The sequence below is a fragment of the Pipistrellus kuhlii genome, unplaced genomic scaffold, assembly GCF_014108245.1.
Source record: "Pipistrellus kuhlii isolate mPipKuh1 unplaced genomic scaffold, mPipKuh1.p scaffold_m20_p_10, whole genome shotgun sequence".
NCBI classification, from domain to species: Eukaryota; Metazoa; Chordata; class Mammalia; order Chiroptera; family Vespertilionidae; genus Pipistrellus; species Pipistrellus kuhlii.
This window is the reverse complement of record NW_023425405.1, coordinates 56,965,474-56,989,316: the sequence shown is the minus strand read 5'-3', so window position 1 is coordinate 56,989,316 and position 23,843 is coordinate 56,965,474. Positions and strand designations below refer to the sequence as shown.

The following is a 23,843-nucleotide window of genomic DNA, read 5'->3' as shown; positions in this document are numbered from 1 at the left end:
GTGAGCCCATGAAGGCTGCTTGTGTGGAAAAGCCCCTGGGAGAGGTTCCGGTCTGGCCCTCTAGGTGGGTGGAGCGGGGTCTCCAGGGAATCGCCAGGGTGGGGCTCAATGAAGGAACAAATGACCCTGCCAGCACTTCATACCTGTCCCTCCAGCCCTCACCCTGAAGCCAGTCCATTCAGTTTCTCCCTTGGGTCCCTGGAACCTTTGAGCAGTGCTGGAGCTCAGAGTGAGCAAGTTTGTGAGCGAGTGAGTCTGTGCCTGGCCCATTGAGAGAATACCTGGGAGCCCAGCAGCCTTCCTCTCACTCAGCCACCGTCCCAGCAGATTTTCACAGCCAGATGTTGTGGGGGCTCCTTGTCCCGGCTCCAAGAGAGCCCAGTGTGATGCTCAGGGGATACCTCTGCCACAGAGGTTTCCCTTTTCTATCCTTAACCACCCCAAGTGGTGTGGGACCAGCCCAATCTGTGTCTCTGCCTCTCCTACCAGTGTGCATGTGGCTTCTTTCTGCCCTTTAGATACAGGAATCCTGGTCAGTTGGTCTCCGGTGGTTCTCCATGATGGTGGTTCTGTATTTTAGTGTAATTTTTATGTGGCCGTGGGAGGAGGTGAGCAGCATTTCTCTACTCTTCCATCTTGACCAGAAGTCTCATCAGGTTCCAGACAGAAATCAAGAAAAGGAGCAGCTTTACATTTTAGTGTCATCGCTTGAGTGAATCAAATTCTAAATGAAGAACAAACATCTTTATTTTATTCTGGGAAGGAGCTTAAACATAGACCAAGACGTTTGACTGTAGATAGCTAGCCCTAAAATAATATGACTCTTGACCTTGAGCAGAAAATCCTGCACTCTGTCTATAGTAGGTACCCTCTCTGTTGACTTGGCCCAAGATGGAAAGACAGAGGGCCTTTCCTGCACTTTGGAATCACCAGGCTCAAATCTTTGATGTGATTCATTATTTCCTTCCATGTTGGATTTTTCGAAACTTTTCATAGCTTTTGCTTTTGCTCTTTTCATACGGCTCTCTATGAAAACACAGAGTCTTGCCCCTGTGCCTTCCCTGGCACGGATGACGTGCCTGGAATCAACTTCAGCCTCGGGCAGAACTAAATAGGCTCTCCAGTCTCCAAGGAGTCTTCTAACATCGTCAGCCTTCCTTTATTAAGCTCATCAAGATCATTTCTAGTAAACACTTCGGAGCGTATCCCTGAATCCAGTGCCATGTGATATTTTTCTTGGTTTAAAAGATGTTTGTTTGATCTCAACAAACTTTTACTGTCACCTTTAAGCTTCCAAAGACAAGAACCTTCTTTCTGAGGCGTAGCATTGGGCACACAGCAAATGGTCAATAAGGAATTGGCATTAGCGTTAGGTTATATGGAGACAACGTTCTGAAATGAGACTTTCTGGACTGAGACCTAAATACTTGCTAATATTAATTGAGCTGAACTGAGACTCTTTATTACACTCAACCTGGCATGAGCTACTTAAATCAAATTCAGTGAGAAATTATACTTATTAATCAGTAGAGTCAGCTTAGTCGTACCCAGGAAAATCTAGAGAAAAGTAGGCTGAATCAAAGCAGATTTTTCAACGAGTCTCAAGTAGTATGGGTAGAAATATATAAAAAATATTCTTATGCTGCCCAACATGGCCCCAGATTGGACTTCTCTCTCATCAATGTGAAGTTGAAATCACAGCCATTTGAAAGATTCTTCATGTTTTAGAGAAACAGAGGCACTTTTTTTTCTTCTTGTTTCAGTTTGTTTTGTTTTTCGTTTGCTGGTTTATTTTTGTCACTGTTTGGTTTATTCAATAGCAGATTGGCTTTCCTAATACTGAGGTCTGTGAGGAATTTTCCTCCTGGGTCTTTATGAGCTGGAACATGGTATGATGTAGTGAATAACAATTTTGACAGGAGGGGAGAGATACGGTTAAATGAGCTGATCCATTCAGATCCAGAATTACATAGTTGATTAGGTGTGAGCCTTAAGAAGGTGATTGGTTGGTTCACTTTGTCCAAATTGCTCATTTTGCAAGGTCTTAGCTGCTGGGGCCATAGCTGCTGGAAAAGGATGAATTCACCCACTGATTGAATCCAGCGCCTGCTGACTCATGAGGAGCTGGGTGTAATTCTCATGACCACACAATGGTGTGCTGAAGCCTGATTTCTCAACCTTGAAAATTAATCTTTTTTATGCTCTTTCAGGGGTTGGTGATAAGTGTGTTGGGGGCAGACAACCAAAGTAGTCTCTGTCCTTTCTAAAATGCAGGGATGTAATTTAGCCTCAGTGCTCAAGGCTTTCTGAGTTTGATACCCTTGGAAACATGCTATGTGACTTTGGAATTTTGCATTTTCCCCCTCATAAAATGGGGACATAAGTGCTTGCCCCACATGATCTGCAAGGTTGTTGTGAATAGAGACAGTGGAGGTAAATTCTTAAAGCAGGGTGTGTATGTGCCCTGGTTCCATTACAAACTCTAATGTGATTTTAGGCAAGTCACTGAACCTCTCTGGGCCTTGGCATTTATATGCAAGCATAAAAGAAGGGGCTTAGACAAGATGATTTTGAATGTCTTCTCAAAGGTGACTAGTTGAATTCAGATGAATGTGTTGGATATTTAGTATTATGAGCTATAAATAAGGACTTGGTCCTTGTTTTCAAAGAACATATAATCTAGGGAATGGAGACAGATATAAATAAATCACTATTGTGTGATGTGGTATCTTATGATCTTGTCCTACCATTCCGATTCTGTGATTGCCTCTCAGTCTCTTTAATTTTAGAGTTTATTTCTCTCCAGAGGGAAGGAATTATCAGACCTCCAGAGGAGTAGTTTTCATATGAGGGCATGGAGTTTGCTAGTTTTTTAGTGGAACAGCACTACCGATTGAGAGTATGTATGAGTGGTGAACGCATCTGTCATTCCAGAAGGCTAGACTTCTTCAGGTCAAAATAACCACCTGAAATTCCCTAATAACAAACTATTGAAAAACACTTGTCTAGAACATTTTGGTAAACTTTGTTGGTAGATATTCCTTGTTAAGATTTGTCTTCTTGAAAAAAATTAAATTTGATTGGGCAAAGCATCAACTGATAGAAGATTGATTTAGAGATTTGCATCCCTCTCTCCCCTTTTAAAACAAATCGGGTGCTAACTCTTTGCTGCTGAAACTGACTCTTTTTTCTTCAGTAAGTGGGAGAAAAATTTGGATATTTGATACCCTGTCAAAGTAGTGTTGAAGACTAAGACCTTCCTATTGCTCCCATCTCTATTCATATGGTAGCTGTTATTAAACCAGAGAAACAGTCTAACTATCTGAGTATCGGTGATAGTTAAGATGTGATGGGCCAGATTCCTGCCAGAATGGATTGCTGAGTAGTTCCCCCATAACGTATATTAACTTTCAGAATCTTGTGTTGTTAGGAGAATTAAAATGATGGCTGTGTATAAAACCTAGAGAGCTGAAACAAAGAGCCATTTCCTGAGGGTTCGCAAGCCGAACTGCCATCTTTCCCATCACTCTCCCAGGCCTGCAGGGGCCACGGTAGCCCTCAGGCCCCACATGTAAAACTTCTGCTCTGGGTGGGGGAATGACATCCAAATTCAGCCCGTTGTCACATTGTTTGATATTAATACCAAGAATTTAGGAGAAAGTGGCTGTGAGTCAGTTCCTGGTGTGATGATGATCCTTTCCTTTTGTTATTCTCTGGCAATGGACTCAGACTGCTGGGCAATGGACCCTATTGGAGGATCTGACTGAAGCTGTGGTACCTGTTCCATTTAGTTAGGTAAACAAGATAGGAAGTTATTTTAAAAACTAGCTTGTAAGTTTTACCTCTCTCACCAGATACTACCTTCCTCATACAGTCTATTTTAGCTACTTAGAAGGAAGAAAAAAATATGTGTTGAGTTTAGAGGGACCTCGCCTCTCAAGCAGTGAAATCCAAACTTGGACATTTCAAAGAAAGATCTCATTTTAATGGGCACCATATTGCTTGTTTCTGTTTGTAGATTTTGTTATTCTTTTTTTTTTTGCTCAGGCAAAATTTTTACTTTTTTTCTGCCTGTTTTGTTTTTATTTGCATGTTTTGTTTTAACAGAGAAACTTTAAGTCAGAATATTGATTCCAGGATTAAAACTATTGTGGACTCCCCCCCCCCTTTATTTAATTTTAGTCTATATTAGAACTGTACAAAGATATTTACTGTCTTTTGGCTAGTTTTATAGCTTAAGATCACTTTGAAAATAGTCATTAATATTACTTTTATAATTATAAAAAATATTACTATGTCACGAATGTTTGTGAACTTGATATTCTCTCACTTCAAGCTCCCACAGAGACACCCCCCTCCGTCCCCCCCCCCCCCCCACACACACACACACTAAGGTCAATACAGCACCTACCACCGTTGAAAAATTGAATAAAGATATTTTTTTTCTTGCTCTAGCCAGTTTGGTCTGTGGACTGAAGAGTCCAGGTTTGATTCTGGTCAAGGGCATGTACTTTGATTGCAGACTGTATCCGGGTCAGGGGCCCAGGAGGGAGGCAATGAATTGATGTGTCTCTTTCATATCAATGTTTCTCTCTCTGTCTCTCCTCCTCCCTTCCACTCTCTTTAAAAGGTCAATGGAGAAAATATCCCTGGGTGAGGATTAACAAAAAATAAAACAGACAAAATATATATTTTTATTAGGGTAATGCAATCTTAGCCTCTATTCATAAGAAATATATTTTATTTCCTTCCCAGAATGCACATTTTTAATTGAAATCATAATACAACATAATTAAATTTAAAAAATAAGTGAAAAACTTGCAGAATGACTTTTCTAGCTCCAGAGAGCTATTGTGTTATAGAAACAGTGTATTCAATGAAGGGGCTGGGCTGGTGATTGAACAGGCCTGGCTGTGAATCCGGCCGCATGTTTGTAGACTGCCAGTCTGTTTTATTTTCCTGTTACAATATGTTTCTGTTCGTTGTTATTTGTATTGGATTTATTGGGGTGATGTTGGTTAATAAAATTCCATAGGTTTCAGGTGTACAATTCTATAACACATCACCTATATATTGCATTGTGTGTTCAGCACTCCAAATCCAGTCTCCTTCCATCACCGCTTATCCCCCATCCCTCTCCCTCCTCCCCCACTCTGTTTCTCTCTGTAATCACCGTAGTGTTCTTTACACCTCTCAGGTGTCAGCTTCATCACAGCCGAAGGAAAGGTAGCAGGTCTTCTGCAGTTTGTTCTGGAGATCCTGTCCCACTGGGAGGAGCTGGGGAGGATGAGGGCTCCTTGGTGACAAGGAGAGAGCCCCACCGGGGGGGGGGGGGCAGGTGGGAGTGCCTTTGGCCACTGGGTGCACACCCGGTGTTGGACGGTGTAATTCCAGACAAAATAAGTTTAGTGGATTCTAAGACATCAATCTGAAGGCACAAGATCACTTTAAAAGATAAAAAGTAAAACTAGCACATTAAATGAACACAGATGACAACACACATCCGATTTGAAAAGCATTAAACTGTGTGTGTCTTAGGGTATAGAGAGGGACCCACCAAGCAAAATGCATTAGGGAATTAATTAAGTCCACAATAGTTTTAATCCTGGAATCAACATTCTACTTCTGTGAGGAGCCCATAACCTGGGCATGAGCCCCGACGGGGAATCAAACCATGGCCTCCTGGTTCATAGGTTGATGCTCAACCACCGAGCCACCGAATTGCTCTACACTTTTGTGCTCCTGAGCGACCAGGCTTTTCCATTCACTTCAGTGCAACAGACAGACACTGAAAGCCTGAGCCTGGGGGCGGGACATCAAACAGTGCAACAGCCGCTGGCCTGGGGGAGTTTACAACACAGTAGAAATCAGGCTGGCATACCTTCAGCAAGGCCACACCAATGATGATCACGTCCCAATGGCCTCTGATTGGAGAAATAGCCATGTTACCCTAGTTTCACTCCATCGAAGCCCGGCAGCTCCATTCAGTGCTTTTTGCATTATTTCCATGTGGTCTGAGCCCCAGGCTTGTAGATGTCTGGCCAAAGTACCACCATATAGCAATGGTATTATTACACAGTTCATCTAAAAAAAGCAAAATGAATAGAAACCACAGGTGTTCAAGAGACACAGACTCTCTGAAGAAGATTCATAGAAAGAAGAAACACTACAGTTTGACTTTATTGTGAAAATGCCACATTCAGTCCTTAAACTCTGGAACCAAGGCCCTAACCAGTTTGGCTCAGTGGATAGAGCACTGGCCCACAGATCGAAGGGTCCCAGGTTCAATTCTGGCCAAGTGCATGTACCTTGGTTGTAGGTTTGATCCCAAGCCCAGGTTGGGATGCATGTGGGAGGCAACCAATTGATGTGTGTCTCGCACATCGATGTTTCTCTCTTTCTGTCTCTTCCCCTCTCTTCCACTCTCTCTCTAAAAATCAAGAGAAAAATATCCTTGGGTGAGGATTAGGACCCCCACCCCCCAAAAAAAAACCCCAAAACCCACAAAAAACAAAAACAAAAACAAAAAAATAAAACCAACAACAAATTAACTCTGGAACCAAGGAAATGATTCAGTAGCCTCATCAGCACGGTGGGGTCTCCAGTGACTCTGGAACTCGCTCACAGGGCAGCAGCTGTCTTCCCTGATCACAAGTAATAATGGCTCTTAGCCTTTGCTGCCTTGGCTAAAGGAATGCTCTCGGAACACCCACCAACTGCCCATCCAGCCATCACTTCCCCTCTTCGGAGATGGCACTGGAGACTGCGTGGGTGGCTGCATAATTATGGACATGTCTTCATGTAGGAATGCGGCCTGAAGCCTTCTAAACTTAGAAACCATTCAGATCAGACCCGCGAATGTTGCTTTTGGACAGGGATCACTGTGGCATTCTCCAGGGTTTGTAAAGCGAGCCATAGATTTCAGCCCTCACAGCGATCTGTTCAGAGGGTAACCGGCCCGGAGAACACTCATTCTTCTTTTTACAACCCGATTGCATTAATTATTATTTTTTAAATTGGGGTTTCACTTGGCTATAGGGTAGATAATTTTATGGGAATGGGTAAAAGTTTGGTCAGCGGGGTGAGGGGGGTGTAAAAAGAGTAATTAGGTTTGAGATCAGTTGTATTTTTAATATTATATTCGCCAAGCAGTGGGGTTAGTTTCCTTTCAGCCGATTAAGTTACACGACTATTTGGTGAATAAACTTTGCAGAAATAGCAAAATTTGTCTCCGTGTCACTCGTAAATGATTTATTGTCTTTCTCATTTCACATTTTTATGTATCAATGGTATATATTTTAAAAGTCCCAGCCAAAGTCTATATTCCAGCACTGCCTACCTTTTATATTCTTCTGGGCAGAACATGAAAAAAGAATAAAAAGAGAAAGGTCCCACAGTATGGAGTATAAAGGAATTGCTCAGGAATAATTTGTTTTTCTAAATCCGGTTTTATATGAATTCTCAGGGCATTCAGCAAGTGGAGAGTGGTGTCAGAGAAAATTATAATCCCAGACCAGAAAAACCATATAGGTCCGAGCGTCACAGCAATCAGACCGGGTTCCATAGCACCCGGTGCCCAGGCAACTGGCAGGTCTCTCTTTATGAAGACAAATAGCTTGTGTGACCCACGTTTTCTCCTGAATGGGCACCCTTCTCCTGTTGTTTTTCTAGCTACCCCAAATGGCAGCATGGTTAAAAATGTAGTCTAATCCTGGGTTTGGTTGAGGAATTTCAGCTAAATGCAGGTTACAGGGGGATCGTGGGTTTTTCCTCCATGTGAGGTGCAGTAGTGCACAATCCCGTTCTCTATCCTATTTATACAAAATAACAGAGTAGCAAAAGCAGTGAAGAATTAGCTTCTCGTTCTACCTTTGAAGTAAAAACTCCGGGCTCTCTTTTATCTGGATTCAGCACATAAGATAATGAGACACTACTTGCCTGGGTATCTGGCATCGAAATGATCTCCATGCCCTTTCTCTTTTCATTTCAAACCTTATTTTGTTGTTTGTATGTGTTTGTGTTTAAAATACATTTTTATTGATTTTGGAGACAGAAGAAGGGAGAGGGAGAGAGAAACATTGATGAGAGACATTGATCAGTTGCCTCTTGCACGCCCCCTGCTGGGGACGGAGCGGGCCTTGACTGGGAATTGAACCAGTGATCTCTTGGTTCTGAAGCACACTGGCCAGGCAAACCTTATTTCGTTATTATTGGTAAAAGCATAATTGTTTTGGGTAAAAGTTGGATCTTTTCAGCCAAAGTAAAAGCTTAGAACCTGGTCAACTTTTCCTTCTTTCTTACTGCGAGGCCTTCACAGATAACACCGTTGAATGGGAAGCGTGCCCTGACTCCTACCTGCTTCCAGACCTCTCCCTGTGAAGAACACATTCGTTTCAGCAGCCATTCGAGCTGTCTGAAGCCGGGCATTAGGCAGCTGTGACTGAAGGTGAAGTGGAGTATTTTTTTTTTTTTTTTAAGTAGATAGATGACAGATATATCGAGGCAGGCCTGTTGTTTCCGTGTGACATCACTTGGGCTCCATTCAAATTGGGAGCCTGACAGTGGCTGATGGAGTGTCTGGGATTTAAAAGGACAGCTCAGTGTGTCTTTGGTTGTGCCGGAGTTTTGGGTGGACTGTCTTTGAGGTTCATCCGTTCAGCCAGCATTCAGAGCAGGGTGGGGAACCTTTTTTCCTGCCAGGGGCCATTTGGATATTTATAACATCATTTACGGGCCATAGAAAGTTATCAACTTAAAAATTAACCTGCTCTGTTTGGCTAAACATTTAATTAACTCATCCCCAATGCCTTGGCAGGGCCAGGCCAAATGATTCTGTGGGCCTCATACGGCATGCGGGCCAGTGTGCCCCACCCCTGAGTTGTGGGATGCCCTCTGTGTGCCGAGTGCTGGACCGTTGAGGGCATGGGTGGGAACTTACCAATTGCTGTTTTTACACTGGAATTATCTGGGCTGAGTATGAGTTTAATTTTCTTTCTTCATTCTCATTGTGTACTTTATACCATATTTTCCGATGTATAAGACGACCCCCTAATTTTTACAGTTAAAACATAGGTTTAGGCCTATATTCGCTGTATAAGACTCCCCCCCCCCCCCCCCCCACTTCAAAGAAAAGACTTACTTTGCCGTCAAGATCTGCAGGTAATTTTTGTGCAATTTTGTTCTTTTGCCCTCGATTTTCGGTTGACTTTTTTTCGTTTCAAAAGTCGTCATATATGCAGGACTTTTTACTCAAATCACCAAGTTTTCTAGCATTTTCAATAAGCTACAAAAGAAAATGGAACAATGCCTAGCTCCCTGAATCTAGAGAACAAGGCACACACCAGGCAATGGTGCAGGTCTGTGTTTTTCAATAGAATTCCTAAAGGAGAAAAAGAGGGAACACAATGCATAATTCACACCGCTCTTAGGAATCTATTCAATACAGAGTCTCATGGCATTCCACTTTGAAGCTTGATTGTCCTCAGCTACAAAACGAGCTGTCCCATTGGGTGACTGGACAGAGAGGCGGAGTCACCAGCATCAGCTTAGCAGGTGGTAGTTGGTAGTGGGCCTCAAGTCCCAGGAGAAAGGTCCTCCTTTTCCATGTCAGGTGTTACTAAATGGAAAGGAACTCTCAATTATAGGCAGTATTAAGAATTAATAACTAGGGGCCAAACAAAATGGAAATGAATAGAAGGGATGTTAACAAGCTTTTATGGAGTACGATCTTATAGAGATGAGAAAACGGAATCGGAGGATGGCAAAGCAACTAACTACCCAAGCTTGTACAGCAACAAGTAGCATCACAGTATTCTCACTTAGAGCTAACTGACACCAAAGTCTCACGAGTGTTCTGTCATCCAAAAGGCTGGTAGCACCTTTGCAATATGGTATAGCCATTAATCTATCAAAACTGCCGCTTTCTCCAGGGTCTGGCGGCCGCGCTCCCTCTGGAAGGGACCCACCCGCAGGCCCCTTCCTCCGTCCCATTCCCCTCCCCGACCCCGGACTGAACGCCACGCACGTCCTCGCACCCCAAACCCCGCTCACACCCGGGCTAGCGTGCGACCATGCGGCCCTGCAGGTTCTTCAGAAGACGATGAGGTCATTCAACCAGTTTTCATGAACCCCAGAATGAATCCTTTGACATGGAGATGATGCTCTAATGAGTATCATGAAAAAGAAGATTCTGAAAAGTGGCTACAATATTTTAATTTACCAGCTAGTTTCTCATAACTGTAGACTGTGGTTTTTCTGTGGGGGGCAAACTGGAGATAAGCCAGATAATCTTTTTCTTTTCTGTTGGGAAATAATGTTAACACCAATGTGTTAAGTGACTGCAATAAAATTTCATGTCTGTGTTTCCTTGGGGGGGGGGGGGAAACACAAAACAAAACAAAAACAAAACAAAAAATTGCCGCTTAACTAGAGGTGCCTTAATTTGTGTTTATTTATCTAATTGTCTTATTATTTTAATAGATTTCTTGAGATGTACTTCATATAGATACAGTTTACCAATGTGAAGGGTACAACTTAGAATGATTTTTAGCATATTCACAGGGTTATACAACCTTCATCACAACCTCATTTTAAAACAATGTTACCTCTTAACAAAAATTGCACACTTATTAGCAGTCACTTCCTATTCCCACTTACCACCACTCACCTCCAGCCTGGGCAACTACCCGTCTACTTACCATGTTTATAGATTTGCTTATTTTGGACATTTCATATAAATGGGATAACACAATATGCAGACATTTGTGAATGGCTTCTTTTAAAAAATTGTTGTTAAAAGTATTATGTATGACTCCTTTTCCCCCTCTTCTATCCCAATCCCGCACCCCAGCATAGGCCCTCACCCCACTATTGCTTGTGTCCATTGGGTATGCTAATATGCATATACTCAAGTCCTTTGGTTGACCTATGAATGGCTTCTGTATCTTAGCATAACTTTTTAAGGTTCGTCTACGTAGTAGCATGTAACAAGTGTAAGCACTTCATGTGTTTTTATGGTTGAATAATATTCCATTATATGCCCCATGCAATTGATCTCTTCATCACTTGATGGACATTTGAGTTATTTTTACTTTGGGGCTATAGATATAATGCTATTTACTCCAAACACTCATGAACAAGTTATTGAGTGGACATATATTTTAATTTCTTTTGGGCGTAAACCCATAAAGTGAGATAATCTCTGTGACGAGATTAGCACAAGCGGAACTGCTGGGTCCTGTGGCCACTCAATGTGTAACTTTTTGAGGAACTGCCAGGCTATCTTCCAAAGCAGTTGCAGCCTTTGCATTCCTACCAGCCGTGTTGGAGGGCTCCTATTTCTCCCCATCGTCACCAACACTTGGTATTCTCCATCTTTTTACCTCTCTCATCTACTTCAACATGTCTATGAATTAGCTAAAGAAAAATATCCTTCCTGTCATTTTATGGATAAAAACTCCAAATGAGCAAACATTACATAAAAAGCTCAGTGTGTGTGTGTGAACAGAGGGGAAGTGCCATGAAGAGTTCAAAAGAGCAAGTTGCCCAAAGCGATTGAAATGGCTTTGAATCTGACACAGCCACGTTGGACATTAGGGACCATATTGCTCACCCCTCCATTCTAACGGTGATGCAGCCAGAGCCCTGAGCAGGGGAGGACATCGGACATCGGCTTAAGCTCCTTGGGAGAGAAGCCAGAACCAGAAGCTCTGTCTCCTCGCCTCCCAGGCCCCTGTTCCCACAGAGCCTAATGCCTTCCGCCCAAGGGGTTTATAAGCTTATCCATACCATAGCAGCTCCGTTTTCTTAACTCGCCCATCCATGCCGACCTTTTATAAATAAACCTGGGCTGTTGGAAGGTCAGCAGAGCCGGAACCCCCCCATGGGGAAGCTGCGGGTGGGATTTGTTCCACGCATGGCCTGGGCTGAAACGTGTGTGGGCAGAAAGCGAATGTCCGCAGCGTTACTTGGGTCTCAGTCCTGGCTCCGCTGCTTACTACCTGCTGGACACTTGTTCCCTTGTTTTTAAAACGAGAACACGAACGGTATCTATCTGGTGAGATTGTTCTGAGGATGAAGTGAGATAATCTCTCTGACGAGGTTAGCACAACACCTGGGTCTTAGGTAGCCCTCAGTAAATGTTGACAAATTGTTAATAGACAACATCCACTTGCTCAGACCACTGAAAACATTGTGACCTGCAATTTATAGAAAATAAATTAAGTCATCCCTTTCATAAAAGTCACCTCACTAGAGGAGCAGGTCTTTAGAAAAATAGCTGCTTCCTAGTCATCATGATTCTGAGCTGTCTGGAGCACAATACAGTCCCCTTTGTTAAGAGGGAAAATAATGTGCCCGGCCAGTATGGCTCAGTGGTTGAGAGCCAACCTATGAACCAGGAGGTTATGGTTTGATTCACAGTCAGGGCACATAGCCTGGGTTGGCGGCTCGTGTAGGGTGTGCATCTCTCCTCATTGATGTTTCCATCCCCCTCTCCCTGTCCCTTCCTCTGACTGAAATCAGCAAAAACCCCCACATATGTAAAGCCCTTTCAGAAATAGACTTGAAAAAAATAGGAGGGAAAACACTTACTGGGTTAACTTCCCACCCTTCATAGATTCTGAACCAATTTCCTTTATATTGTAACTTTGGACAGAAACCAGTCTGGGATTTTCAGCTCGAGTTGACCTCAGATGAAAAGCCCCAGCGATGGGAAAGGTTTATGAAAGCACATATGCCCAGGATGGGTGGACTATATTAGCAGTATTTTCCCTTACTATCTTTGTCTGATTATCAAGATAAAAACCTACTGGGTCATTTTAGGGCCAACTGTATAGATTGCAGGAGAAAGGGCCCCCTGAGGACCCAGAAGACGGGAGGGGAGTCCCACCCTTCTCCCGAGCTCATGGCGATGGACAGAGTGTCCCCCCCCCCCCCCCGAGCTGCAAGCTGAGCAGAGCTGTAGGCTTCTATCTCCTCCTCAGAGGGGGGTCAGGGGGCCAACGGTTTCTATTCCAGAGGGTCGTCTCAAGGACCAAATGGGCACAGGGCCTGGCCCACCATCCGGGCTCCGTACAGAGAACCGTGTAGTGGGGTGCTGTGTGCCACACAGGAGATCCGGGGGTGAGTTCAGGTGAAGAACTTGGACATGTCCGTGTTCACATCGCATGATTCATGTCTGCTGTGCTGCTGCTGCCGCTGCTTTCCTGTAACCAATTGCAGAGCCTCTCTTGGCAGCGGGAGTGTTTGGGATTAATTTCACACTCGCTTTATGAGCTGAGCCTTTTCCTGCAGGCAGCTCCCCGGGCCTCTGCCTCATGACTTTGGCATCAGCTGATATGGCAGTGGGACAGAGCTGTCCTCTGGGGTCCCCGTTTTATTTGGAAACCCTCCGTTCGAAAAAGCAAAACAAAGGCCATGGACACATCGCGCTTGAAACGGTTAGCATTTATTGTTTCCCGAGGCCTCCCTTGTGCCGAGCACCGGGGAGCGACATCCTGCACGGCCCGGGGTGAGCCCTCCGGAGTGAGTCCCGCAGCTGCCTGGCCGCCCCGCTCAGCGCCAGGTGAGCTGCGAGGTCTTCTCGGCCTTGGTCCGGCCTGGGTCTTGCCGTGCCCAGCCTTCCAGCCCTGCTCATTGTGTTGATTCTGCTCCAGCCATTTGGCTCTGGCAGAGGACGAAGTAAACTTGGCTGCTCCGGGTGAAACCAGCGGAGAACACAGAGATCTGCTTAGTATTTGGTGCTGGCCAGTAGTAGGTCAGGGAGGTTTTCCTGGGGGGTAACTTGCATGAGGAGTTGTTTATCCCCTTCCTCTCCAGCTGGGACCATTCGGGGAGAGCAGACTCTCTCTGCAATGGCACAGACATGCATCCAGGGAGAGATGTGTGTTGGGCCCCGCTCAGGAAAGATCTGTGGCCCGGGCTGTGTCTTGCCGAGAAGTCATTCTTCCCCCACAGCTGTGCTTAGCCGTTTGGGCGGGCCCTGCTCTGACAGGCTGTTACACTGAGTGAGGATTTTCCCTGGATGGTGAGGAACGTGCGGAAAGCCTCTCTCGAGTCCCAGCTAACGCTCCAAATGTCTTCTGGGATCTCATAGCCTCCGAGAGTGTCCCCTCCACCTGGTACTGCCCTCAGAACACTCCGTGCTCCCCCGTACCTACGGCGCTAGGCGCACGCTCTTCTTCTTGACGTTGTGGTTCTTCAACAGTGGCCCACGTTGCCTTTTTAAATTTTTTTAAAATCTCATCAAATGTTCTTTCCACAATGGAATATTTGTTTTCTGAACAAGAAGCTTCCACTTTTCTACTTTACTGGATTTGGTCAAGGTGTTTACTTCACGGTGAAAGCCCCCATATCCAATATCTGTTCTTTAAAAAAATATGTTTTTATTGATTTTAAAAAGAGAGGAAGGGAGAGAGATAGAGTGATAAAAACATTGATGAGAGATGTATTGCCTCCTGCACACCCCCTATTGGGATCACCCCCCAACCTAGGCATGTGCCCTGACCAGGAATGGAAGGAACCATGACCTCTTGGTTCATAGGTAGATACTCAACCACTGACCCACCCCAACCAGGCCAGTATCTATTCTTGAGGAGACATTTCCGGTACCTCTTCCAAGTGGTGTGCTGGTAAATATTGAACAACCGGTTCCCTGGGAAGGAGAGGCGGAGGGAAGGCTGGGGTCTTTTGTAGCATTTATTGACTTCCATGTTGTCACTACTTCCACTGTGACTGATTTCCAGGGACTCGCTAGAGGTCACAGAATGTGGACTTGGGAAGAACTGGCAATAACCATTTCTGTTTGCAACCTGCAGGGACAATAAGCATAAATAACCCCAAGGACCTAGACATTAGTAGAATAATTAGGAAGTAATTTTGAGTATTTATTACCTTTGTTTTAATATAATATATTCAATTTTAAGTTCATGTAATTTAATTTTTCTTAATGGCCCCAGTTTAACAGCTGGTACACAAAAATTTCCAAAAAATAGAACTAGTTTTCTCTCTTGAGCTAGGTGGAACTGGCTGCTTTCTCCCCCACCTCTCCTCTCAAAGAGCCACAGTTTGCCTACCACTGGTCTGAAGAGTCTTTCCAACATGGTCAGCTTTGGCCTCCTTGATCTATTTTCCTTTCTTTATAAACTCTTTGAAGGTAGAGGTGAGATCTGTTGCCACTGAATTCCCTGTAGTGCTTCCTGCAGATTTTTGCACCTGCCTGGCTCCTGGGAGGTGTGTATGACCTTGATCTTTGCATGATTTGGCCTCTCCCACAAGAAGCATCTGTGCCTCAGTACCATGGTCCCCACGGTGAGGCTTATTGGGAACAGTCCTAGGAAGGAGAAAACACAAAGCTGGGCTTTAACAGGAGGAGTCCATTGTAATCAGGGGGCAGAGGCTGGGGGCAGATGAGTCCAGGCATTTTGGTTTAAGGACAATGGCCTCCTCCTGTCTCTGGGAGGGACCACTTGAAGACAGGGGGAAGGGACGCATTCCAGGCCTCATCCCGGGGACATTAACTCTGGCCGGAATAATTTGTCCCTTTGGCAAGTGCTTTCACACTTACTTTGTGTCCTGCACAATTAGGACATTATTACAGTAATGCTGCTTTCCACTAATTGGTTGTGTATGTGTGTATGTGTGTTTTCTGTCCAACAAATTATAAGATCCTCATGGGCTGTAAGAACTCTTGCACTGCTTTTGAGCACAATGGAAGGCAGTACAGTGAGTGATGCACTTGATTGTGCAGCTGACCTTGGTCCGAGCTCCCAGGATCCCCCGGGAGCTGAATGCCCTGAGCCAGGGGGCGAAGTGTCTCCGTCCGCCTGGCATGGTCAGGCCAGGACCTTCAGCTGCTTTGTCTTTCCCTGACCTACGTCTCTGTCCCAGTGTCCCCCAGACACCCCGCGGCCTGTTCCCCCACAGCGCTTCTCCCTCCGTGGAATTTGGGAGACCACACAGCTGTAGAGTCTACTTGTTTGAATGATGATTTTTTAACTCGCGCCTTGGGCCAGCGTCAATAGCCCATGAAATCTCACCAAATGGATCGTCTGCACGAGACCTTGAAACTCAGCTGGGCCGCACGCTGCTGCAGCTCGCAGGAAGGTGCTCGCTGCTCTGACTCTGCTGCTCCCATCCTGGGGGCTGTCCTATGCCTTGCGCCTTTGCGCCATCCGTTCATTACTTTTAACGAGCACAGAATTCACCAAGACACTGAAATAACATAAGACACCAGTGGACAGTCATGGATGATCCATCCAATTGTTGCTTTAGTTCCTCTTTCCCACAGATTATTCAACAGGATGAAAAAAGAAAAAAAAAGAAAAAAAAAAAAAGAAAAAAAAAGCCAGTTCTACTCACTACTGCCAATTCTGTCCTCCGTAGGTTTGGCCTTGTAAAGCTAACATATCCCAAACATTTTCTTTTCTTTCGGGTCCCTGTGGGCTGGTGCCTGACATTTGTGTTTAAAATGACATATTGCTCAAATGGCTAAACGTTTGAATGCTATCTATCTTTTGGCCATAACAAGCATTGATATTCCAACTGTGACACAGATGAAGAAGAAGAATCAGAGGAAGATAGCTATTTTCTGAAAAGGGGTATGATGAAGTTATTATTTTAAATTATAAGGCAAATGCAGTCATTTTGATTAGAAATTTTTTAAAGTCATCCCACCTCTGTGGCTAACTAGTGTGAGAGACAGTAATAACTGTGCTAGAGGTTAGTTTATTAGCATGTTGTGGAAGGTCCCGAACAAGGCCCCATTAAGCCGATTTCACGGTATTTGTACCTCCGCGATATGGATCTGGGATTCCTTGGGGCATTTGCTTTAAAGAAGGAGAGGAACAGACGAATGGTAGCTCCCTTATTCCTCAACGGCGCTCGTGTTTGGGAGACAGAGCCGTCAGCTTGTTTGAGGAGAAGCAGGGTGCGCCACGTGCCCTTTGTGGAGGCCCGGGGAGTGGGAGACGGCCCTGACGAAGTCCGTCCGTCCTTCCCGCAGGTGATGGCGCTCGCAGACGCCGTGGAGGAAAACCAGGCCAGCCTGCTGCAGGCGTTCAGCAGGCTGCGCAGCGCCACGCACCTGCTGCTGCTGCTGGTCGGGCTGTGGCAGAAGCTCAGCGCTGACCAGGTGGCCATCCTGGAGGCGGCGTTCCTGCCTCTGCAGCACGACACTCAGGAACTGGTAAGGCCCGTGCGTCTGCCGCCGTGCCAGCCTCTGTGCCAGCCTCCATGCCAGCCACTGTGATGGAAAAGCTGGTGGCTGCAGGGAGCTGTCACAGGGCTAGCATGTTTTTTAAGGTATCAGATGATGGCTTTGGTGTGTGCGTGTGCGTGTGTGTGTATGTGTGTATGTAACCCAAATCCTGTTTTCCTTTTCTTTAAATCATTATAAAAATGCCAAATAAAAGCCTTCCCCTCCCCCAGAGCTATTTTAAAAATAGGCATATAGTCCATTTTTATGTGGTATCCAGTCTATTTTTAAAAAATTATTTTTATTGACTTACAGAGAGGGAGAGGGGGAGGGAGAGGGAGAGAGTGAATCATTGATCTGCTGCCTCCTGCATGCTCCTCCTGGGGAGTGAGCCCAGGCATGTGCTCTGACCGGGAATCAAACCAGTAACCTCTCAGTGCATGGGCCAACCCCCAGCCAAGGGAGCCACACCGGCCAGGGCAGTCGGTTTTCTTTGTGCTCTGCAAGCACCGAGAAGCCCCGGAAACAGTCGTTTGACTGCCTGGGTGATGCAGCGAACCTTCAGACTGGCTCATCTAGACGGCTCAGCCATTTTAATGGGCTCCATGTTCTTACATTTAGCGTCACTTCAAGAGTTCGAGGCAGCTGAGATGGCTGTGCAAAATGACAGGAACACTTCATTGCATTTATATAGTTCTTTAGTACCATTTGCAAACTCTTTTACCCTTAATCCTTTGAATGGACAGTTTAGGATGAAAAGGGGGAAAATGGGGATTTATATTGGGAGTTTTGGGTAGAGGATAATTTATTTTTACTTTTAAATATATTTGAAAAACAATTTCAGAGAGGAAGAGAAAGGGAGGGAGAAAGATAGAAATGCACCCTACTAGAGAATGAGCCTGCAACCCAGGCGTGTGCCCTGACCAGGAATGAACCGTGACCTCTTGGTTCATAGGTTGAGGTTCAACCAGTGAACTATCCCGCTGGGAGGTAGAGGATCATTTAAATAAAAACTTCTCAGAGCCCTTGAATTGTAGAGGTATCTATGACCACCAGCTGTCATTTTGGAGGAACTTTTTTGCATGCTTTTTTCCCCCAAAGAAATATATTACAAAAATAATTTCAAAGAGGAAGGGAGAGGGAGAGAGAAATAGAAACATCATTGGTGAGAGGGAAACATTGATCCACTGCCTCCTGCACACCTCCCACTAGGGACTGAGCCTGCAACCATGGCATGTGCCCTGATTGAGAATCGAACCTGTGACTCTTAGCTCATAGGTCGATGCTCAACTCCCTCTCTGTCTAAAAAAATCAATAAAAAACATTAAAAAGAACCCCACAAGCTGTGGTTCAAACGCAAAAGCCTTCCAGGGCTGTCAGGACCCCTGCTCCATCAGTTCCAGAGGCAGCATGTCCTCCACGAACTAGAGTCTCTGTTCATCGTGGGACCACGAGAATGCTGAGCTCACAGGCTCCTGAAGCAGGGTTAGACCCAAAGGAAGAACTTCCTAGAAACAAATGTTCACAAACGTAGGAATTACATCCCATGAGAGTGTGGGATTGAGATCTCTAAAACAGTATCGTTTTGCTGGTAGTCGAAGTACCTTCATCCCTGGAAGCAGGCGCGGGGACTTAGCATCCTTTCACAGCCCCTTCCACCTGCCTGCCCTGCATCCTCTGCCGTCCTACCTCCCGCAACGCATGGGCAAATTCTCCCAGCTCTCTCCCGAAGCGGGGGAGATTAGAAGGTGTGTACACTCATTATACCTATTGAAGCCATTAATGAGACAGGACATTCGATAAAAACATAACTTGGAGAAGAATGAATCGGAACAGACATTTTAATGCTGCTCGTTATGCTCTTCATCTCTAATTAGGTTGTGGTATTCACGTTGGACTTGCCCTGTGGAGACAGCTTATACATCTTGAGTAAAAAGGAATCCTTTTTCATTCTCGGAGACGTACGCCTGCAGTATGCGGTTTCGACATGCTAGTTCACAATCCCCCACATTATGCCTCCAGACCTCACAAATAAATGTTCTGTGATGGGTATCCCGCTGAGATGTGAAAATGAAATATGCAAGCCTGAAATAACTTGGGAGGAGGGTGCGGCGGGAAGAAAGGAGCCTCTGACCAGAATGTTGGAAATGCAGTCCATATTGAAGTTATTATGGCACCACAGAAATGTGAATGTAATTTAGACAGTTTGGTTGAGGGTGGATGGCAGAGTGCATGTGGGAGGGGGAGCGGTAGACATGTGGACATCGTTTTCAGCGGAGTCTCCGCTCAAGGTCAGATGTCCCCAGAAGTACGGAGAGGCGGAAAAGTGCTCAGAAAGCGCCACATCCTGGCTTGTATTTTATTTAGGCGGCATGTGTCACAAGGCAGGCTAAATGCCGTAGTGAGTTCTGGAATATCTTCTTAATGACATTAGGTTCACAAAGCAAAAATATTTAGAACTTATTGTTGCTAATGACAGTAATGTTCTTTGCACTATAGTATCAGTATTTTTAAAATATATATATTTTATTGATTTAAAAAATATATATTGATTTTCCACAGAGAGAAAGGGAGAGGGATAGAGAGCTAGAAACATCAATGAGAGAGAAACATCGACCAGGTGCCTCCTGCACACCCCCTATCAGGGATGTGCCCGCAACCAATGTACATGCCCTTGACTGGAATTGAACCTGGGACCCTTTAGCCCTCAGACTGATGCTCTATCCACTGAGCCAAACCGGTTTTGGCTATTTTATTGATATTTTACAGAGAGGAAGGGAGAGAGATAAGAGAGTTAGGAACATCAATGAAGGAGAAACATTGATCAGCTGCCTCCTGCATGCCCCACACTGGGGATGTACTCGCACCCTTGACCAGAATGAACCTGGGACCTTTCAGTCTGCAGGCTGATGCTCAATCCACTGAGCCAAACCGGTTTCGGCAGTATCAGTATTTTTTTTTTTTTTAATACCATCTCATTTTTTAAAATACCATGCCACTTAGTACTATTTTGGGGGCAAATAACTGTCGGTACTGCAGACTGTTGTAGGTGGTTTTTATAAAGGTGCTACAAGTTCTCTGTGCCAGGTATGTTTGGTAGGGATCCTCTCTCTCACTTTAAGAAAAACATTGAGTGTTCTATTCGGCGTCTCTAAAAAGAACTCTTAATCTCATTTTCACTGTGGACTTGATAGTATGGTATCCTTTCTACCGTCTTCCGTGGTGAAGGAGAAGATTTCCCCAAAATAATATCCTTTCAGAGCACCTGACTGGGCAACTCTGAAAAGAGTTGTCTCACTTCCCTGGTTGGGGTCAGAGCGTATTTCTGAGTGAGTTCTCCGTGCAGGATGGAAACCTGTGTCTTCCGACTCTCTGTCCTCAGAGGTTCTACAAAGACACTGTGTCTACTTACCCCAGTGAGGGTGTGTTACTGGTGTGAGTCTGAGACAGTCTGTAATTGTGACATTATCCACAGCCCCTCCCATGATGCAGTGCAGAAGCCCATGCTGAAAAAGGTACCTACCTCAGTCATTTATTCACTCAGTGAGTAGTTATCCAGTACTGCTATGTTCCAGGCACCTAGCACGCCTCGGGACACAAAACATCCCGTCCTCAGTGTGACTCCTCCCGGCCCTTCCTGCTCTTTGCACAGACCTGCTTCCCAGTTTCCTTGTCAGTAGCTCGATGACTAAGACTCCTCGGCAGGAAGCCCAGCGGATGGCAAGAGAGCACAGAGTGTGGTGTTTCCTAACGGGCTGTCTCAGACTGTTGGGCCGAATGCCATCTGTGCTCCCTGGGTCGCCAGAGGACTCCAATGACAAGAGCAGCAGTGCACTGGTTAGGGCGCCGATCGCGCACAGGCCAAGGACTGGAAGGGACAGTGACACATTTACAAAGCATTTTCCCGACTTTGCATTTTTCCCGGAGTTCATGGAACTCCTTCAGCAGATACCCTCTACTCCTTGGAGAAGAAACGCTATTAGGTGTTTTCAAAGGTTTAATCGTTACCCTCTCTGTTATTGAACTTGAAAATCCCAGAGAACGTTTAGATGGAGATTTGAACCCTCAGCCTACCTGTTTGATTATTATTATTATTATTTTTTTTTGCGAGCTGATAGGGAAAGAAAAACTTAATGTTTAACCTGTTCAGCCTGGTCCCTGTGAAGAAACAGATGTTTGCACCAGGAAGTCCTATTGTGCGGAGGGGCTTATCAAGGCCCTCTCAAGACGGGCAGGGCAGTGGTCAGGTCTGATGTGCAGGCCATCGTGCCTGCCGTCTGGGCTGAGTGAGGACAGAGCTGCCCCATCATAACTGTCACTCATGGCCTCTTCTTACCGGCAAACAGAAGGAGGAAGTCTGGTGTGGGCCGGACGCCCGCCTCTCCCAAGTGCCGGCGAGCAGCGCGGTGACAGCTGTCTGCGGACGCAGCGCGGAAAGTAAATGTTTTGGTGATTCCCATGCTCATCGCCAGCAAGATAAACATAAAGGAACCGGCTTCATGTTCAGAACGGCCACGCTCCCTGCGTCGTCGCTCCTTAGCTGCTCCTCTTTCTGCCTCCCCACAGTTTACATAGCACATCGCGGGCCTTCCTGCGGCTGCTTGTTGCTTTAAAGTGGAAATAGTTGAAATGCTTCAGACTTGGGAGCCAAGTGGAAGACAATGTGCAAGTGCTGATGGGAAATGCCTGTCAGCTTTGCTCGTGTGTATCAAGTCGGGAAACATTTACTATTCTTTATGCATTTAAGAGTAAAGAGCCTGACCGAGACCGGTTTGGCTCAATGGATAGAGCTTCAGCTTGGGAACTGAAGGGTCCCGGGTTCGATTCTGGTCAAGGGCATGTACCTTGGTAGCAGGCATATCCCCAGTAGGGGGTGTGCAAGAGGCAGCTGATCGATGACTCTCTCTCATCGATGTTTCTAGCTCTCTATCTCTCTCCCTTCTTCTCTGTATAAAATCAATAAAATACGTTTAAACAAACAAACAAACAAACAAACAAAAAAGAGTAAAGAGCCTGAATCAGTGAAAAGGGAGTTGATTAATGGGAGCTTCCCTCTTGCCTAGGCCAGCTCAGTGCCTTTTTGAAATAAGGTGTGTTTTACATATTAATAACTAAGCTAGTAAAAACATCTTCCCCCCTTCCCCACCTAGTTCTCCCCTGCCCCTGCTCAGATTACTTCCCAGTTGGATTCCTGGCTGGTGTACTGCTATTGGTTTAATTTTCTTAAAATGTCTCTAATAACCCAGTTTGAGTCTACTAATGATGAAGAGCTGATTTTGACATGGGGGGGGGGGGCAAGGGGGAAGGCCTTGTGTTCTTCAGGAATGCGCCCCTGGGGACTGGTGATGTGCTGCTCTGAGCCCAGTGCTCGCTGCCTGCACAGTGCAGAGCCGCCTGTGTGGCTCTGCCAGGCCAGTCACTGGGCCCTGTTCTTTCATGTGCAAATGCATCTGCGAGACCCCCTTGGCTGTGCCCCTCCGTCAGGCTTCTGGGCCTCATTGGAATTAGCCTATCTGCCCTCCTTGCTGCCCTGCAGTCTCTGCAAGGCTCCGCCCACTGTTTCCCTGGCACCTGCGCCTGGCCACCTGTGGCTCTCTGACCCTGGTCCAGCTGGGACCCCAGTGCCAGGCGATCAGCTCTTTCATCCCCTGCCCACCACCACATCTTCTTCCTGAAACTCAGTGTCTGGGGCTCCCCAGCTTCCCCGCTTGGTTCTGGGCGAGCTGGCTTTCCAGGGCACACGCTTCTGCCAGCAGCAGGGCGAATAATGCGTTTTTCTTCACTGTTTCCCCGCTGGCCGCCCTCTGGAAGGGGCAGGTCAGTTTCCCGTCCTCCCTGCTGCCGTGCCCTTCACCTGCAGGTATGGCAGCTGTGCTCCTGGTGTGTACCTGCAGCGTCAGTGCTGCTTGCACTCTAATAAACGCAGGCGAGATTCGCCTACCGCCCCACAGAATGAAAGCTTGGATCACGCATAGAGTCAGGTATATATATGTGGGGACTGCATGATATCATGATATTTTCATACAATTACAGATTCTCCGTCAATAACTTGTCGTTTTTTTAAAAGCCATTAAAAAAAAAAAAAAAAGAAGCACTCTACTTTCATTTTGCATTCCCGCTCCCCCGCCCCCCAATTTTTTCAAGGAGTGGTTGAGCGTCGACCTATGAACCAGGAGGTCATGGTTCAATTTCCGGTCAGGGCACATGCTCAAGTAAGTGGGAGCTCGATCCCCAGTAGGGGGCATGCAGGAGGCAGCCAATCAGTGATTCTCTCTCATCACTGACGTTTTTATGTATCTCCCCCTCTCCCTTCCTCTCTGAAGTCAATAAAAATGTATTAAAATAGCAAAAAAACTGACCTTTGGGATTTCAGAGCTAAAGTCGAGGAGTCACCTATTAATAATCCGATTTGCATGTTTGTAGGTAGCTCAGCGGGTGAGGGTGAGGATGGAGCAGTGCCCCAGGGAGGTCTCCCGGGCTCCTTTCTGAGTCTCAGGCCCTCACCTCCTCTGCCTTATTCTGTGAGGCACTTCCATCGCTGTCTTCCTTTATCCTTCCACTTAGGTTGTCAGGCCTGCGACTGGTCTCTGGGGAACAAATGGAGTCATGTTGGCACCAATACCCAGACTGCACTCATGCCTCCCTGTTG

General features: G+C 45.8%; 1 protein-coding gene across 6 annotated transcripts in view; it reads left to right on the top strand.

Annotated features, from left to right (window-relative positions):
- Positions 1–23,843, top strand: part of BBS9 (Bardet-Biedl syndrome 9) — a 287,972-nt gene that overhangs the window by 223,116 nt on the left and 41,013 nt on the right. For all 6 annotated transcript variants that reach the window (XM_045578647.1, XM_045578645.1, XM_045578646.1 and 3 more), the window contains one exon: positions 17,003–17,185. In XM_045578647.1, coding sequence (XP_045434603.1) covers positions 17,003–17,185 — 183 coding nt within the window. The remainder of the gene's footprint in view (positions 1–17,002; positions 17,186–23,843) is intronic.